We start from the raw sequence: 18,849 nt of genomic DNA on the forward strand, positions 1-18,849 counted from the left end.
TTTGTTCAATTTCATATTTTTAGGTATCTTGACTTTGACTTGAGTTTGTAAAAACGTGGGATAAGGTCAATGATACCAGTCCCTCTCAATCGTGTTTTCCACAGGAATTTTATTTTAACGATTGAAGTTTTTAATGTTTTGGATTACTAGCAAACATCAAATGGGCTACTAGAAAATGCCTTAATCTACTTTAGCTCTATTTGGATTTTTTATCAGCATGCTATATTTTTCTGAAATTAATGCTTGGATATTTTTCTTCTAAAAAAATACGTAGGTGGGACTAGAGCCATTGTCTCAAAATCCTAAGGTATCCAATTTTTTAGTCAAACACATGGTGTAATTCTTTTACCAAACTAAAAAAAAAAAGTTAATTTCACATCGTATATGAACCTAACCATTTGGGAAAAACATAAGCGCCCAACGTGGGGCTCGAACCCACGACCCTGGGATTAAGAGTCCCATGCTCTACCGACTGAGCTAGCCGGGCACTATTGACGGGAAAGAAATAGTTTAAAATTTTATACGTAACTTAGCCTATTACCCATGATTCTTGACGATCGAGAATGGCATTCTGGGTAGTTTTTCCTACTCGCCAAAAAACATGGCGGCGAGGAAAGAAGAGAAGAAGAACCTTCCATGGGGTTTATCCTCGGATGGCTTGGCCCCAGGATCAATGAAGGTAAAGCAATGATATTTTACTACTACTACTTGCTATTTGGTGATCACTTATCCCATCAAAGGCATCAGTGACAGTCTCTATGAGTTGATGATTTGTATTCTTTCTTGTGAAATTAACTTCCAGACGATCACAGAGAGCAAGTTGAAAGCATTTTCAGTTGGAATGATGAATGCACAAAACAAGAAAGTCAGTAAAGCCAAGCAAGAAGTCGAGGAAAGAAAGAAGGTTCGTAATGACTTTCAATCTGATAATAATGCGTTCGCCTCTTCTATATTTTGCTCACGCTTTTATTCTTATCGAAGCAGAACAACGTCAGTTACTGCTAGTATTCGTGTTCGGGCGCAGTGATCTCCTCTTTTAAACTAATGGTATTGAAGAAAATAGTTTTTCATAATTTGAGGTTCGATTTACATTATCGAAACGTTTATTGTCCTCTGCGTTCATATTCTAACGATTCACTCCATCTCGGCCATTTTTTTTACTGTAAAAGACAAACAAATTGTCCAGAAGTATCGTAGTTCGTCACAACGAAGAAATCTACTCTGCTTTTGTTTGTCTCTGTACATCTCAAGTTATTTTATGAGCTGACTTGCAGCCATATTTTGTTATGTATGATGACTGCCAAGAATCCATAGTAATTTCTAGTTTGGAGAGAGCACACATGAGGGCAGGTGGGGGGGGGGGGGTGAATAGGTTCGCGGATCGGTGGATTTGGCCCCGAAATGCTCGCGGATTACGAATTTTGATGATTATTTCAGCGGATTGGCGGATTTTGGAAATACGGTGGAGCACGGATCTGTTGACAATTTGGACACGGATTTCGGATTTTGACTGCTTTGACGGTCGAATTTCGGATTTTAAATGAATTCCAATCGATACTATTGTTTATCTGTCAAACCATGCAGATCTAAAAATATCTGCGGATCCACGGATTTGCCCGGAAAATGTTGCGGATCGGCGGATTTACATACCCCTATTCACCCCCCCCTCATGAGCTGCCTTGGCCATAGGCAGTCTAAAGGTTATCAGAGAGCTTACCAAAATCAATAGAAACAGCATCTAAAACAACATTCTCATCTGTGACAGGAAATCTTGAACCCCATTTCCCTAATCTTGCATGGACGCTCATGGACGTCAACATTCATTTTGGAATATTTGTAAACACACATGCCATTCTTGAAACCATTTATGTTGACTTGCTTAACCCTCTACCAGCACAACAGTGAGAACAAGGCATTGTTTGACTCAGACCATTGATCATCTATACACTATCACTAAATATAAAGCATTTGTGTTTCCTTTGTAGAGAGATGAAGAGAAGTGTGCAGAGGTATTTGCAGATTTTGTCGCTTCCTTTGATGACTCCAGAGTTCATGGGAAGACTTTTGTGCGGGGATCCACTATCAACCCAGATACCAAAGGTACAGTAAAGTTTAGAGTAAGTGTGAAAGTACAGTGGTAAAGTAACCTTGGTGATGCTAGACTTGGGATATACATAGATATACAGTAAATTTGACATGGCCTGACAGCAGGCTTGATGTCAGATCTTATAGCCTGCAAAAGTGCGGTGAAATCCATGTAACGTCATACACACTGATATGCGGAAAATGATACCAACAGAAAGTGAGTGTGAGTGTTTCAATATGACAAACTCAAAGTTATTGGATCGCATTTGCTATAAGAAGATTATTAAAAAGCAAGCAACAAATAATTCGGTTGAAAACTAGTAATCACTAGATATCTGCAAATAGAGATCCATTACAAAATAATGAAGCATTAATCAATAAATTGCTGGATGCCCTAGCTGCAAATCAGCAGCATACCTAATCGCTAGCAATAGGCTAAATTTACCATACCTTTGCAGTTAAAATTTGAACTATGTGGTTAAAAGCTTGAATTTGTTCCAGACAAATGCACCTTGTAAAAAATGACAGATTATTCTGATCCCTGTATGGAAATGATGAAAACACTTCATTCTTCAACTCCAAAATGTCTTTAGCAGTCCGACTAAATAGTCCATACCAGGTTGATTGTGTAATTGATAAATTTCTTCAAAGAATCGTTAACATTGCTTAATCGATTGTTTGCTACCCATAAAATTTTTAGAAGAGACAATTTCAGAAGACTCTGGTAGACTGTACAAACCAATGGCAAAGCTCAGCGCATCACTCATAGAAGAAAAACTCAAAGCTGAACTATCACCAAAACCTGTAAGTAACTGAATAGGAGTACTTGATTTCTTTTTTCTGTGCACTTGTTATTGTGTGTGTGTTTGTGATGAGTTTTCCCCTTTTTCAGGATTTGAAAAAAAAGATGAAAGAAAAAGAAAAGAAGAAAAGTAATCTGGAGTTGTTTAAAGAGGAGTTAAAGAGGTGATGATTTTTTATTTTGTCTTTCTAACACCATGCCTAAATACAGTCTCCACTGTTTTATTTTAACACCTGAAAATCGCTCAAGGTAACCACAAATGTTGCACAAATGCCAGGGATGCACCCAGGCCTAACGTTGACTGATTCCAAATGGTCACAGACCAATCAGGGGGGGGGGATAGGGGCATGTCCAATAAGAAATTTATGAAATTACGTGTTTGAAACATGCAATCTGCAGAATTTTTAAGAATGCATTTGGCATTTTAGGGATTTATATAGTCAGATAATAAATTCAAGGTTAAGTTTCACCGGTGCTGTATTAAATTTATGGCCATTTAAAACTGAGTGACTTCATTCATCGATTAGGCAGATAATAAATACACTATTCCTACCTAATTCAACCAAATTTGTGTTCTTGAAAGTGTGGCAAGGCAAGTACCAGTTATTCTCTTCGAATACCCCTTGGCAATATCCAAATGGTGTGATTGTGATATATAACAAAAAACCTCCCCTTGCATTATAACTTAGCTTGTGCCACACAGACAGCAACTCGTATCAATAATTGACTCCATGACCTCTCAATTCTAAGCAATTTTATGGTTCATTATCCCATCTAGTTGCTGATCTATTGGCACTTCTCCTCTTTGCATGTTTCTCCTAGATTCATCAATTAGAGGCACCGAAAATTCTTGCACTGGTCAATTTTGCTTGTGTGGTATCTTACGCTAATGTTGAAAGTACAAGAGGTGATTTTACTAGCCTATTTACCTTACTGAAATAACAGCCGAAAATCTTCCCAAATAAAACACAGGGCAAACAGAAATGCCATTAATGTACTAAGAATATGTTGTGGTTTGAAATGCTTCTTGGTTTGAAATTGTTAAAACCAGTTTGAAAAAAATTCAAACCAAGAAGCATTTCAAACCACAACAAATGTGGCATGGTTTGAATTTTTTTCAAACTGGTTTTAACAATTTCAAACCAAGAAGCATTTCAAACCACAACAAATACACTGTCCGGGGGTTCTGCTAAAAACATTATGTATTCACTTACAAAGGCGACCACTTTCCATTGCCATTTTTACTCAAAGAGAATTTGGAAGAGCTATCATCCGGTCACCACACTTTCATCATTAATTCCAACTTCTCGGGATCTGAATTCGATCAAATTCTACACCATAATCAAAAAGGTAACACTCATTCTTTCGGCAGACAGGCTCTCCACGAGAAACGTCTGCATTTTGTGAAGCCATGCTTTGCTTTTTAAGATTTCGGTTCGAGAGATGTGTTCAAGAGAGCACACGCTAAGGCAAGCAAAGGTCTACTTTCTCATGGGTAGAATCAGGATTTTATTGTCAACTGATTCCAAAGTGATTCACACGTTATAGCAACCAATCAAAACAGAGCTTGAGTGATTCCGCGTGGACCATAGCCAATCGGTGAAGAGCTTGAGTAGTTCCAGAACACGCGCATAATTTTTATACACGCGCAAAATTTCTAAATGGGTCCCCTCCCCCAAACTAGATTTATCACTCACCATCAGGAGCAATATTTCTCGTCGGGGGGGACCGGAAATGCTGTCCAAGCGCTAAAGGAAATAACATAGCCTATGTGTAGGGCTAGAAATAATAGCGAAACAATCCAGGAAGCAGGTCTAATAGTGTTTAAATAACAGACAACAGTAGATGTTTGTTTTTATTGAACGTTCTAAAATTCAAATCTACAAAAAAAACTAGGATTTTGAGTTATTCACTGGGATCAGTTGAATCAGTCTGGATCCACCCCTGAATGCAAAGTTATGTTGGGAATTGAAAAAAAAGAAACAGAAAAAACACATCAGAAATTATAGCAGCAAGTTTTTTTTTGCCAATCACAGCAACTGCTTAATCATTGAGATCAGGAAATCATGTCTGTAAAGCAAAGTAAAGTAGATGTGGCAGAGCTGAATCTACAATTAATTTTCATCTTGAAGAATTACCAAATCTTTTTGTAAAGGGCAAAGAATCCAACTACATACAGTATGAATAGTTGTGAAAATGCTGATGCAGAAATTGAAGTTTATTTTGTGGATTAGACTGTTCTATGGGATTAATTATTACCGTATGGTATTCTGTCCCACAGGAACCAAGAAGAGAGAGAGCTGCGGCATAAGCTAAAAAAAGGCGAGATGACAGATATACCCAAAGAGGTGCTTGAAGCACTCCCTTCATCGTTCCTGCTTGCACAGCCAAAAGGTAATGTCACCTTAGATATTATTAGATGGAACTGGTTAGACAGTTCATATTAAAGCCGCATTTTTACCAGTTTACTTCCTGAGGGCCAACAGAAACCTCATCTGGCAAAAGACAATAGAATCTATTAGAATCTGCGCTATTAAACAGGCCATCCCCTCTTAAATTATCAATCTCATCCTTGAAGAAACTTCCAACAGACACATTTCTTTTACAATTTTGAAGTATTTTAAATGTTTTTCGCTAAAAATAATCAGAGATTGTTAAGTAATCGACTGGAAGTAAACTGGTGACAATGCAGCTTTAAGGAGATGATCATTCTTCTTGCAAGTTACTTAGTTTCATTTATTTTATTAGTTATGCCTGTAAGGCCGGGTTGCTGTTACTGTGATTTTGAGAATTCGTTACTGAGAACTCTTGCCAACAATTTCCTATTTCCAAGTTTTTGATTTGTAACAAGCACATTTGGTAATCTCTGATTGGCCAACACTTTGCTGAAAGCTGGCATGATTGGATGTCATCAATGAAAAACAGTTTAAGGTAATAGTGGAGGTTAATTTTCTAAAAAAATTCCTTAAAGCATATCCATATCATAGATTCTACTAAAACATTTGTCGTGGCTGGTTTTCAAGAAATACTGCTTTTTTGTTATCCTCAATAAAGCATGCAAATTCATGAAATGTGAGCTTCAAAACATTGAGCAAAGCACAACAGGGATTGGGAGTAACACCAAGTTCACACTTCGTTATGTCCAGCAAACATCAAATTACTTTGAGTTCATACGCATATTAATTGTCATTCGCCTCGCCCCTAAAGTTTCACTCGAGCTTTTACAAGTATAGCACTCAAACAGAAGAAGGATTTTTGCTCGTTCAAAGCCTTTCACAGACCTTTCCACTTCACCACTCTCTGAAATAAGAGATGAAAACCTGCATCTTCCCTGCTAGGAAGCTCAGAGGACAAGACTTCTGAGCATACCCTAGGTCGCTTTTTAGTTTTCATAGTTCAAAGCCAAATCGTAATCCAGCCAAAACACCATGAACTGACAAAGCATATTGCACAACTACAATCCTATGTTTTGTTGCTTTGATAGGCCTGTTTGTTTTCGATGTACTGTAAGAGAATACAATGCAAGAATGTTTTTTAATAAATGGAGAAGGATGCTTGGCAATTTTTATATCAATATCAAGCTTGCAGTCACAGAGAAATTCACCATGAAATCGACATTTGACAAGCTTGTGTTGCTCGCAGATTACTGGTATAAAATTTCACATTTTCCCACGATATATTTTTTCCTATAAACCTTAATAACTTCCCTAATATATCCTGAAGTTTTGTGGGAATTCGGCTTTTTGGGTAGAAGATACTGTATCACGGATGGTAAACAGTTTCCGGAAATTAGCCTCTGGTAGTACCTCAAAGCTTTCATGACTGTGAAAGGCCATATGGTTCAACTGCAACTAAAAGACTAGCTGTAGTTAAACTACACTAGATAGTCTGTATAGGGGTTGTGTAAACAAACTAAAAAATAAAGTTATGATACTTTTGTGAAATAGAGTAGTTGCATTATGTTTCGAGCGTCCTTTATCTGCCCATTCATTATAGCCCTTTTGCTCTGACGAAATGCTTATTTACTCTGTTTCCCATATGCTTTACACCCTTGTGTTGATTTATAGCTTGATGAAAGCAATAATTTTCATGAGTGTGAGTTCTCAGACTCTCAGATTTTTCAAAACCACACTAAGTAATTATGGAAGAATAGAAAGCAAGAGAGTACAAGGGGTTTGAATCTTTTATATAAACATGCAGGAAAGCCCTGTGCAAGTTTCTTGTGCCAGCAATTCTGGCGCTGCTTGTACAACAAGCAACTTACCTCAATATTTATTTTGCCTAGTGGTCAGCTGAGCAAGAAGTATTGGCTTTATGGCATTTCTACCGTATTAGAGACAGGTTTTGGTGTTGATTTAAATCTTTAAACACGATTTGCATTAAGTAATGTTTCTGCTTTTAACAGGGATGTGCCGGTGACCCTTTGTTATGGTTGTGTGGCTGATTTTGCTTCCTTTACATTTTTTAGATGATGCTTTTGGTTTTGGTTCACATGACACTGGAGATCCGAACACTACAAATCTTTACATTGGTAACATAAGTCCTAAGGTAAGATATATCAGTGTTACTAGGATCTGATGAAGGGGGGATCACAGCCATGGGAAAAAAAAAAAAAAACTAAAAAGAGGCCTTTTGGAATAAGGCCTTTTTTCAGTTGAATTATGTGCATTTTTCCTGCAAACTATGTGATAAAAATCACAAATTATGTGCACAAACTGGCAAAGCCCCAATCATAACTACTCGTTTGTGCATTGCAGTTTCTGTTTATTATTATAATTGTGTCACTAAGAAATTGCATGACAAGGGTCTTGTAGAAAACCACAAGGCTTAAATGAGACAGACCTCAGAAATTATATGGGGAAATATAATATATATTTCAATATGGACATTCAAAATAATGAATAAGCTATTTGTTATTACTAATAGATGAATGAGGAGATGCTGATGCGATTGTTTGGCAAGTATGGCCCCCTGGCGAGTGTCAAAATCATGTGGCCTAGAACAGAGGAAGAGAAGTCAAGAAATAGGAATTGTGGATTTGTCGCATACATGCGGAGAAAAGATGGGGATAAGGCAATCAAGCATTTGACTGGTAGGAGACTTGTTCCTTTACATGGTGTACTGTACTAGGCCTGTATCAGGCGGGGGGGGGGGGGGGGGGGGGGTACAGGGGATTGTAAGAACCCCCACTCGACTGGAAAATGATCTGTTGTTTTCAAACATAAATTTGTCTAATCCATATTACAAAACAAATGGTTGCTTAAGGTATTCTTAATAATTTATGTATATTCTTTCCAAGTGTACCATGTTAAACAAGCTGGAATAAATTCGACCAAAGTATTCAAATGATAATCAGTGTAGATCCCTAGATAAGTAACCCGTGACACGAGGACACTTGATTCCTCGCTGTTGACAACTCAACTAAGGTAAAGTCTGGATTCAGTTAACCGAGACTCGACCTCAGTTGGCATCCTAGTCTAACCCTGGAATAAGACTTACGGTCTGACCTGTAAAACCATGAACACCCAAAAAATATGTGGGGAATGCTAATTGTCTTCTGATAAAGGGAGATGTAGTCAACTTAAACATGTCAAGACTTGTTTATAATTAATGGTTTCAATATCCTGCATGTGATTGGTTGAAACAAACATTCCGTACATATTTCTCATGTTTATGGTGTTACTGGTAGTGCTGTAAGAAACCAATCAAGCAAGCATTTAATACTCTGTTGTGTATGGATATTTTGACGTTTCCCTGCAACTGACTGTTTACCTGCAAAAGACCGTTGTACAGTATCCTAATGAAAACTAGTAGAGAGTAAGCTGTATTTTTTATTATCCACTTCCAGGTAAAGACATCATGGGCTTTGAAATGAAACTTGGCTGGGGCAAAGCTGTCCCCCTGCCCCCACACCCGATTTATGTCCCCCCTGACATGGAAGAGGACAACACACCTCCACCACCATCTGGATTACCGTTCAATGCACAGCCGGACAATAACACACCCAGCTCCGAGAACAGCGAGAATCTAGATCCAAATGGGTTTGATCGAGAGGTAAGATATGGGTATTTACACTACACTACCAGCTGTTTCTCCAGGCATCATAAGCATTAGCTCTAGAAAGAAGGTTTTAGATATACAATACTGTAGTTACTGCATTATATTACCTATCTGGATTGCCACATCTTCCTCACCTTAATCTATGCAGATTTCAGCAACACTCATTTTACCAGATAGCTCACATTTTTAAAACTATTTATTTGTAGTGCAACATTTAATTACACACTATTTTACATTTATCAAAAGTAAAGTTCATTAAAAAAAACTCTTTATCATTGGCAATTGCCACACGTACAGTATGTAGCCTTAAAGAGCAGATTACTCACAGATTTCTTGTGGCAATTACTTCATAGACCTTAGCCAACGCGGTCGTGAAAGTTGTAATCCCGAAAGAAAGGTACTCTACATTATGCAGTTGAAAGTAAGAGCATTGTTATCACTCTTGCTACTGCCGCCAATGGTTGTTTGCTGAGAGAGCTGGCAAGCCAGGCTCATGAACTACACCAGGGACCATCTTCTGTCTGTCTGTCCATTCTGTTTGTCTGTCTGTCTGTTTTGATGACTTACATACAGTATACATTATCTGTTCTGTAATCCATCTATCTGTCTGTCACATTTATTTTTCTATTTGACTTTATGAAATACAGCTTGTTCATTTGTTCCTCTTTGCTTTGTATGTCTGTTTATCTTTACATCCTCTTGTATTTTATTGTTATCTTTTATTTGTTTCTGTGTGACTCTGTTCTGTATAAATATTGCTGTCTGTACATCATCTGTCTATTTTTTTCTCTCTCTCTCTCTGTAATTTTGTCTGTCTTAGTTTGTAAATGTTTGTAAATTATGTAGCATACATGAAAGACTAATGAATTTGATTATTTTTTTTTTTGCCACTGCGCTTTTTCACTGACAACTTTAGTACAGAAACATAGCATATATACCAACTGTAGATAATTCTACCTTTTCATATTATTTCACAGACTTGCTTGTAGCTTAATTTGCCCAATAAACCATCCTAGGAGGCATACCATAACAACACACTCTTCTAACAGGCTTTCAATTTGTTTAAACTATAAGGGATCTAGGTTAATGTTGATATTGTGTTTATTTTAGCCTTATGTAAGTCATAGGGTTACTGGTATACATATAACTATAGAAACATCTTGAAGTAGAATTATTGCAGGAAGCAACTACTAACCATCTGCGATGTTAATTCTCCATTCCCTCCACAGGGGTGTATTGAGCATGATTCACCGCGTTGTCGAGTTTGTTGTGCGCGAAGGACCCATGTTTGAAGCTATGATAATGAACAGAGAAATCAACAACCCCAAAATGAGGTACAGCTGTGGATCTTATGGTCATAGCAACACAATTAAGTACAGCTTTGTTAACTACAGTAAAACTCTCATTATAAGAACTTTTTAAAAAATCACCCAAAATTTAAATCAACAACATGACATATGAGCTTGATATCTGGGTATATTGAACTCCCCATTAACCTGAACTATTTTTTTATTTTTCATGGTCATATTTTGCCCGACTTATTCTTTTTCATGCTACTCGCCAAAAATTGTGATATTACATGTCCCACCAAAAATAGTGATATATTATTCTCAAATGAGTTCCACAGACCCAAACGCAGACATAGACATAGACATTGGAACCTTTTAAGCATTTCACAGTAAATCAGTTTAACCCATCTCCCTTGAGGATTAAGAGTAAATGGGGATCCAATTTATATCATTCCTTCATTTGCAGAGAAGCTAGTTTGTTAAATTTGTTTTTCTGTTTTCCCAGATTCCTGTTTGATAACCAAAGCCATGAGCACACTTACTACCGCTGGAGGCTCTACTCGATTTTACAGGTAGAATATTAGAAAAATTACCTAATAACCAACACAATTTTAATGCCGTTGGGGTTTATACCTTTTGGACCTTAACATTAAGTCCTTGAGAGTATTTGATTCAATGTACAATATTGTTAAAAGCACTTAATTCAAATGTCAAAAACGCCAGCACTCTATAGCCTAAGCTAAAAAGAAGTGGAACTAAAATCCAAAAATTCACCCCCAGTCTTAAATATCAGTCCCTTTAAAGTCACATCCGGGATACGCCCTCGTGAAAACTGTTTGTGGACCAAAAGATAAATGCTGGCACAATAATCTAGAATAAGCGAACAAGTTCCTTTCGTTTTTTACACCAAACAAAACATACATTTGGAAAACATGCTGTATGTTCTCTCCCAGGGTGACTCCCCTACCAAGTGGTGCACAGAGAAGTTCCGCATGTTTGAGGGTGGCTCCTGGTGGAAGCCACCACCCTGCAGCCAGTACCAACCAACCATCTTACCCCCAGCAGCCGTGCAGCCTGTCGCCCCTGTAGTCGAAGAGCCACCCAAAGCACCAACACCATCCAGGCGCCACCATGAATCATCCTCATCGTCATCATCAAGAGATAAAAAGGGTGGATTATCCTCAAGGTCAGTATACAGAAGTTTTGGGAATACATACCACAAACAGGGTCCTGAAGGTGGTCTGAATCCTGTTTTTTCCAAGCTTGTTATCACTCATTATCGCTGAAATGAATTAATACTCACCTTGGGCTAAACCTAAAACTACTTATTTGCATTTTCCTAGTATTTACTGGCTTGTTATTTAGACATCGAGGTATAAAGTCCCATTGTGAACTCCTTGTGGACAAGTATTCTGAAGTTGCTCCCTTGTCTTGTTAGAGGGGTTTATTGTGTGTTCTAAATTTTCTAGACAACGTGACAAGCTAGAAGACATGTTACGAAATCTGACTGTAGACCGGGCTAAGATAGCAGATGCCATGGTTTGGTGCTTGGAACATGCCGACTGTGCTGATGAGGTGAGTGATGTACTTAAATGATTTTTAAATAATAGTTGTTTAGATGCCACAGCTTATAATCAATTTTTTAGATGATGCTCCTGTGTTTCTTTAATGGCTTCATTTGATTTATTCAAGGTCTGTGTTTATTCATAACTTGTTGGTACCAGTTTAGAATTTCGTCGTTTTGAGTTTGAAAACTATTGTTGTAATTAAAATAAAATATAAGCTTTTAGTGGTAGTTTCAATTCATCATACAATATGGTGATGTTCTAAATACATTTTCTTATAAAATGTCTTCAAATCTAATCTTTGATAAAAATGGTATTCTAAGGAAACTTACTGAGTTATTCCCCCCCTCCTTGTTTAATTTTTTTATGGAACCATAGCATTAAAAATCAGGAAACTTTTGGAAAAGCAATGAAACTGTTTGCTTCGATACCCATTTATTTGAAGTCCATAATCCTCTCCCTGATTACCGCTTGTTGTTTTTTTCAGATTTCTGAGTGCATAGCAGAGTCTCTTTCTCTCCTGGAGACCCCTCCTCAAGTAAAGATTGCAAGACTGTTCCTGCTGTCTGATATCTTGCACAACTGCTCTGTTAAAATCCCCAATGTCTCTTACTTCAGAAAGTGGTAGGTCTTACACCTGCAGCAAGGGTAGAAGGAACGGAATATCAGACCATTTCAACTATTATACCCTTGGGCTTAGGAATAATGGATCTTGATTTATCTTAATTTTTAGCAATTTTTAAAAGTCAGGCACATTTCTGTTAGTACAGCTAGGGTAGCAGCTCCAAATACACAACGTTACTTGGATTTTCTAAGTATCATAGAGAGTATGGCACAAAACAAGGAGCGGTGTTTTGGCCAAAAGAGAATATTTCGTAGTTTCATTATCAGAATTTAGCTTTAATTCTGCTTTTCCTGCTCGAGCACACCTCCCTTGGCGGCCAAAAAGTGGGTCATTTCTTATTAAGGGATCTTCAGATACTATGCTTTTTCCATATGATGCCTATGACTACGCATTCCCCCCCCCCTCGCCCCAACCCCCCCCCCCCCCCCCCCCCCCGAGCCAATCCTGGCTACGCGCTTGAAATGAGATAGTTTGTTTTTTACAACAACTAAATAGATTTAGTAAAAGGCGGGGCGCAATGAAGTTGAATGTCCGGGTGTAGCAACTATTCTTGACTAATCAATGCCCGATTTTAGAAGCGTCGTTGTTTACCCCTCCCCCCTCAGCCAATCCTGGGTATGCGCCTGAGTAATGTACTGAACAAGATAATGACATACCCAGATTAACCAAGTTACTACAAACATGAGAGGTTTACGAGACAAAGATCTACATACTGTAGGTTACCCCAGAAGGAAGAGAAGACATCACACAGTATAGGATCTGAAAAGCTCCCCTTTCTTTTTCATTAAATGCAATGAAAAAATCTCCTGGAAAGGGAGAATATTGGTTATTTAATCAAAGTTTATGTATGGTTATGATGGTGTTTTGCTTCAACAGTTTCCAAGCAAGGCTAGTTCAGGTCTTCACACATATGAATGCTACCTTCAAGGCCATTAATGCTAGAATCAAGGCAGAACAGCTTAGAGTGAGTACTGATCACAACAACAAAAAATGTCATTGTGATCTTAGTAGATCTACTAGATATTTAAATGTCTTACGTTATGTTTTATTTGTAGAAACAAGTGACACGCTGCTTGTCAGCCTGGATGGACTGGGCTATTTACCAGCCAGACTTTCTGGTCAACTTGCAGAATATCTTTCTTGGCCAGCAAGAAAGTCTGGCCACCACATTCAAGGTATCATTGTGTCAACCATATCTTACCACCTTTTTGTGTATGTTCCCCAGTCAGTAAGTAATACCATCTCAAGTCAATAACTACTGTACCATATTTACTGTACTGTATATTTAACATAACATCTGTACTAAGTGTTGAACAAGACCACTAAAAGCTAACCCAACCTAACATGTGTCAGAGATGGTCAGAGCCACAGTTCCTAGGGCGAGTGTTCTCTGACACAGGGTTCCCATCACACCAGTCCCTAGCAAGTCACTCAATTAATGATATGATTCTGTGACAATAACTACAGTGCCCTCGAAAAATGTTCACTTTATGGACATTTTGTAAGTCCAATACTAAAGCAAAAAGGTTGGTCTCAAATATCTGTCTTGAGTTTAGAAATATCTGACTCTCACTTTTTGAGGTGCTCTGAAGCCTAACTGAACTTTTAGCCATTAACAAAAGTTGTGAAAAATAAATATCATCAGTTATTAATTACCAGTCAATGATGAAAGACTAGGGATGAATAATACCCTCCCAACAGCTTGCCACCTTTGATACGTCTTTTGTCCATGTATTTGAAATGCCTAAATGTACCCAAAGGTAATCAAGCCATCACAGTTTCTCTACAGATATAGCCATAACTTCTATGAAGTAACCAACCTCATTATATGTTAGTATTTACTGGTTAGTATTTACAATCATACTAGAGAGATCTCTTCTTCCAGACACTCATGGGAGACTCAGGAGTGGATGCAGCAATTGCGGATGTAGATGGACTTCCTCTCAATCTGGATGGGGTGCCACTCCAGCCTGAGGTGATTGACGGTGTTCCTCTGAAGGAGGCGGCATTGGATGGGGTCCCTTTGAGCCAGGAGCACCTTGACGGTTTGCCATGTAAGTAGGCCAATTATATATGGTGTTGTGTGAGGGAGTGTGTCCAATTGTATATGGTGTTGTGTGAGGGAGTTTGTCCAATTGAAGACAGCGGTATGTGGCTGATGGTAGATGCTGTTGTGTGATGAAGTGTGTCCAATTGTAGATGGTGGTTTGTGAGGGAGTGTGTCCAATTGTAGATGGTGGTTTGTGAGGGAGTGTGTCCAATTGTAGACGGTGGTGTGTGTCCAATTGTAGATGGTGGTTTGTGAGGGAGTGTGTCCAATTGTATATGGTGGTTTGTGAGGGAGTGTGTCCAATTGTAGATGGTGGTTTGTGAGGGAGTGTGTCCAATTGTAGATGGTGGTGTGTGAGGGAGTGTGTCCAATTGTAGATGGTGGTTTGTGAGGGAGTGTGTCCAATTGTAGATGGTGGTTTGTGAGGGAGTGTGTCCAATTGTAGACGGTGGTGTGTGGCTGATGGTAGACGCTGGTGTGTGAGGGAGTGTGTCCAATTGTAGATGGTGGTTTGTGAGGGAGTGTGTCCAATTGTATACGGTGGTGTGTGGCTGATGGTAGATGCTGTTGTGTGATGAAGTGTGTCCAATTGTAGATGGTGGTGTGTGAGGGAGTGTGTCCAATTGTAGATGGTGGTTTGTGAGGGAGTGTGTCCAATTGTAGATGGTGGTTTGTGAGGGAGTGTGTCCAATTGTAAATGGTGGTGTGTGAGAGAATGGCCAATTGTACAAGTTGGTATGAGGCTGATGGTAGATTGTGGTGTGTGAGAGAGTAGCCAATTGTAGATGGTGGTGTCTGAGGAATGTGGCCAATTGGTGATCGTTGTGTGTGGCCGATAGTAGATGGTGTGTGAGGGAGTTTTGTGAGGGAGTGTGTTGTGTATGAACCGACAGGGGCAAAAAATGGCAAAGTTCGAATTGTAAGGTCGTGTTAGCTTATATTCGCTTGATTTTTTGCATAGATGTTCCTTGTGTAATATAAAACAAAATAAGCTTTAGTATTTTTTTGTTGTAGATAATTCTTGAGATATTGCAAATTGTAAGACTCTTGATTTGTCTGAAATTGACCAATTTGGACGAAATTTGCTACTTTTTTCATGATCTATGGCAACTTTGCTCAATCATATCTCAGGAACGGATCATCTACCAAAAACTACTAAAGCTTATTTTGTTTTATATTATTCAAGTAACCTATAGGCAAAATATAAACAAAATGTAAGCTAACACAACCTTATAATTTACATTTTGCCATTTTTTGCTCCTGTCGTATGAACTATGATTATTAACGCTGTGTAGTGAGGTAAGATGTGGTGACTTCTGGTGAGATAAGGTATGGCAAGGTAATGTGGGATTAGGTGAGCTGGGCTGAGGCCTGATGAACTAATGAGGATTTATGCGAGTTGGGTTGAGGAGAGGGGTAAGATGTGGTAATTGAGGTGAAGTTTAGTGATGCGAACAACGAGCTGGGGTGAGGTTAGGTATGCTGAGCTGAAATGAGTTGAGTTAAGTCGAGTTTAGGTTAGATGAGTTGAAGGGTGGAGAGGTGTGGTGCTGTGTAGTGAAGTAAGGTGGCCTGAGGATTGAGCGGTTATGTAGTTAGTGCAAGGCATGGCATGTTGACGTTCTAATGCATTCTGACTGTTCAACATCAATTCTGATTGTGTCGTGATTGTATTTACAGTGGACATCAAAAAGCAGGAATCCAGCAAAAAGGGTACGCATGATTCCCTCTACGACGCTCAAGGTATAACTATGGTCGTACTTATTTGTGTTTGTTCTTTGGCACAGATGTCGTCCATATCGCCTCCAAGTGGGATAAGCCCGACTGGGAACACACGGAGGAGTACAGAGAAAAATCACCAGAACAACATGAAAGGTGGAACCTTCAGCTTCTTAAATCTCTTAAATTTAGGCCCTGCGTAGGTGTGGTGGAAAAAGGAAAATAAATAAAACAATTAAATGATCTATTTTACGCATCTAAAAGCAGTAGTTTCCCTGAAGATCGTTTTGAGCGTTAGACCTACGACAACAAAAGAAACTAACGTAGTATCGCTTGGTTGGCTGCCACAAGCCACCCACGTTATTTGGCCTTGCTGGGGCCGCATGTTATCCCAAACAATTTTGGCCAAAAAAAAATGGGATTTACTCGAATTCGAATTACTTTGGGAACCTTGTAAAACGTATCTGAATTTAAAAGACGGTTGACACACGTATTAATTTACGGATAGTCAATGAAGTATCACTTCAGACAAACGCATTTTCGTTCTCAAAAACTAAGTCTAAACTACAAAGTTGAGAGTACGCCTCTGTGAAAGAGAGTTCCGCTGACGTCTTCCTAGTTATACCACAAGTTTAATCTTGAGTCTCTCTTACCCTTAGAACTCGAGATCCAACTCCGCCGAAGCAAGAAGAGCCTGTTGCTCAGCAAGACAAGTCACGTGTGACAGAAATCGACGAGACCCGGCGCAAAAAGCTCCGGGAGATCGAGCTCAAAGTGGCGGAGTTTGCCCAGAAACTGGAAGCGAAAGGAAGCAAGAAGGGCGAGAGTATCGCTGTACAGTGTGACCAATACCGTGCTAAACTACTAGAGGTATGAAGTTAACAAGTCTGCCTTATGGGCGAGAGGAAAGGTCTCTGCCAGCCGCCATTTTGTCGTACTAGCGGAATACCAACTATGAGAAAAAATCCATTTTCATCGACTGATTTTGTGAGGCTATTGTGATATGTTCCACTGAATTTAGTAAATACCGTAAATGATCCTGGCGTTTATTAAATTTCGACGGCCCGAAGGGGGGAAGGGGGGCGTTCAATAGATAGGAGGCGTTTATTAGAGAGGAGCGTTCTTTAAAAAATTTGATAATATCACACAGACGGAAGTGCAGTGGGGTTTTAGTCTCAGTCAGGAGCAAGCATTTTTTTTATACATTAAGCAAGTCTCAGCCAAAAAGCAAACTCAGCCAAACTCAGATTAATTAAATTTGATTTATATTATCGAAATTACTATGCCGTTTGTTTTTAAGCTTGGAGGGAAGGTAGGGGGCGTTTATTAGAAAAGGGCGTTCATCAAAAACTTGTAAGCTTAGGGGGGGGGGTGGGTATTAGATAAGAGGCGTTCTTTAGACGGGGCGTTTATAAATAAATTATTTACGGTACTATACAACTTTAAGTATTAACTTTCGAAGCTATCTTCGCTAGCTTTTGATCGCTCTTTTAGATCTCTCGAGAAACTCATACAAGCTAGACATAATATCAAGCTTACGTAATATCTGAAAAGATTAAAAAATGATGTGGGCTAGAAATTTAACCAAGAATAAAAGTAGGGGCATCTTAATGATTTGACATTTGTTTCAATCAACAAAATTCATGTCATCTTGTTCCTTTTGCTATTTATTTGAATATTGCGTCTGAATCAGTTGATTGATTGCGCAATACGTTTTCAAAGATGGACGGAGTGAATACTTGCCCGAGAAAAAGGGACTTGATTAACTCAATTTTTTCTGACCTACAGGCTATCGAGCCAAAGCAAAAGAAGAAGAAAAATCGAAGTCGCTCATCCTCGCCATCCGAGAGAAGCCGAAGAAGACGGCGTGACCGGTCCGCTAGCCGGTCTGTGTCACGCTCTCCCTCACCAGGCAGAACATCGATGTCTTCGTCACAAGTACTCCAGGTAACGCAACGTTGCGTGACGCATCTATGTCTTTGTCAAGTGCTACAGGTAACGCAATGCAATGTAGTTTACTTTATATGTGATTGGTTTATTTTTATTACAGTCGCTGAAGAGCTACGACTCGCGCAGTCCGTCGCCCTCGAGTAGCACGTCACGCCAGCGCCGGTCACGGTCACGATCGCTTAGCTCTTCGAGAAGCCGTAGGCGCTCACGATCACGATCCCGAAGCCGCTCGCGGTCTCCGAGCGGCAAGCGAAAGCGCCGATCGAGATCTCGATCGCGTAGTTCGTCCCCGAGAAAAAGCACGCGAAAGAGACGTTCCAGGTCTCGATCCCGATCACCATCCAAGAAAAAGAGCAAGAAGAAAAAGAAATAGCTGATAGTCTCTGCTCTGATCGATTATGCTTAAAATACCACGCAGCTCGACCGCGCATGAGGCGGGCCATGAGACCGAGGCTGTTTAGCTAACACTTTATTTGTCGGCTCGGTTTGGAGTTGCTCGGCCTAGGCAATGCGTGGTGTGTTGACAGCTTTTGTATTGACATGCGCATGTCCTTTGACCCTCGGATGCGTAGAGACTTATGCAAGACGAGAACCTACAAAAATGTATTGTATAGGAAAACAAAAGATCAAATCTTCAAAAAATTCAAATAAAGCAACATCATTTTAAATGGTCCAATTTCTTAAGTGTTTCCTGACTTGCGCAG

General features: G+C 39.2%; 1 protein-coding gene and 1 non-coding gene across 2 annotated transcripts; one reads left to right on the forward strand and one right to left on the reverse strand.

Annotated features, from left to right (window-relative positions):
• Window positions 1–414: 414 nt before the first annotated feature.
• Window positions 415–487, reverse strand: Trnak-cuu. Its single transcript has one exon. It is a non-coding gene; the product is annotated as a tRNA-Lys (tRNA).
• Window positions 488–551: 64 nt separating this feature from the next.
• On the forward strand, window positions 552–18,813 carry LOC5506203 (U2 snRNP-associated SURP motif-containing protein). The gene is made up of 23 exons (XM_048732216.1): window positions 552–679; window positions 803–904; window positions 1,986–2,100; window positions 2,786–2,889; window positions 2,978–3,051; window positions 5,169–5,281; window positions 7,356–7,435; window positions 7,814–7,979; window positions 8,736–8,941; window positions 9,301–9,344; window positions 10,177–10,281; window positions 10,742–10,808; window positions 11,190–11,422; window positions 11,706–11,811; window positions 12,289–12,425; window positions 13,303–13,390; window positions 13,482–13,601; window positions 14,312–14,480; window positions 16,157–16,189; window positions 16,264–16,351; window positions 16,855–17,065; window positions 17,984–18,142; window positions 18,246–18,813. The coding sequence occupies exons 1-23, from the start codon at window positions 602–604 to the stop codon at window positions 18,516–18,518; spliced, it is 2,871 nt and encodes a 956-aa protein (XP_048588173.1). The 5' UTR covers window positions 552–601; the 3' UTR covers window positions 18,519–18,813.
• The last annotated feature ends 36 nt before the right edge of the window (window positions 18,814–18,849 follow it).

This window comes from Nematostella vectensis, chromosome 9 (genome assembly GCF_932526225.1).
Source record: "Nematostella vectensis chromosome 9, jaNemVect1.1, whole genome shotgun sequence".
Lineage (NCBI taxonomy): Eukaryota > Metazoa > Cnidaria > Anthozoa > Actiniaria > Edwardsiidae > Nematostella > Nematostella vectensis.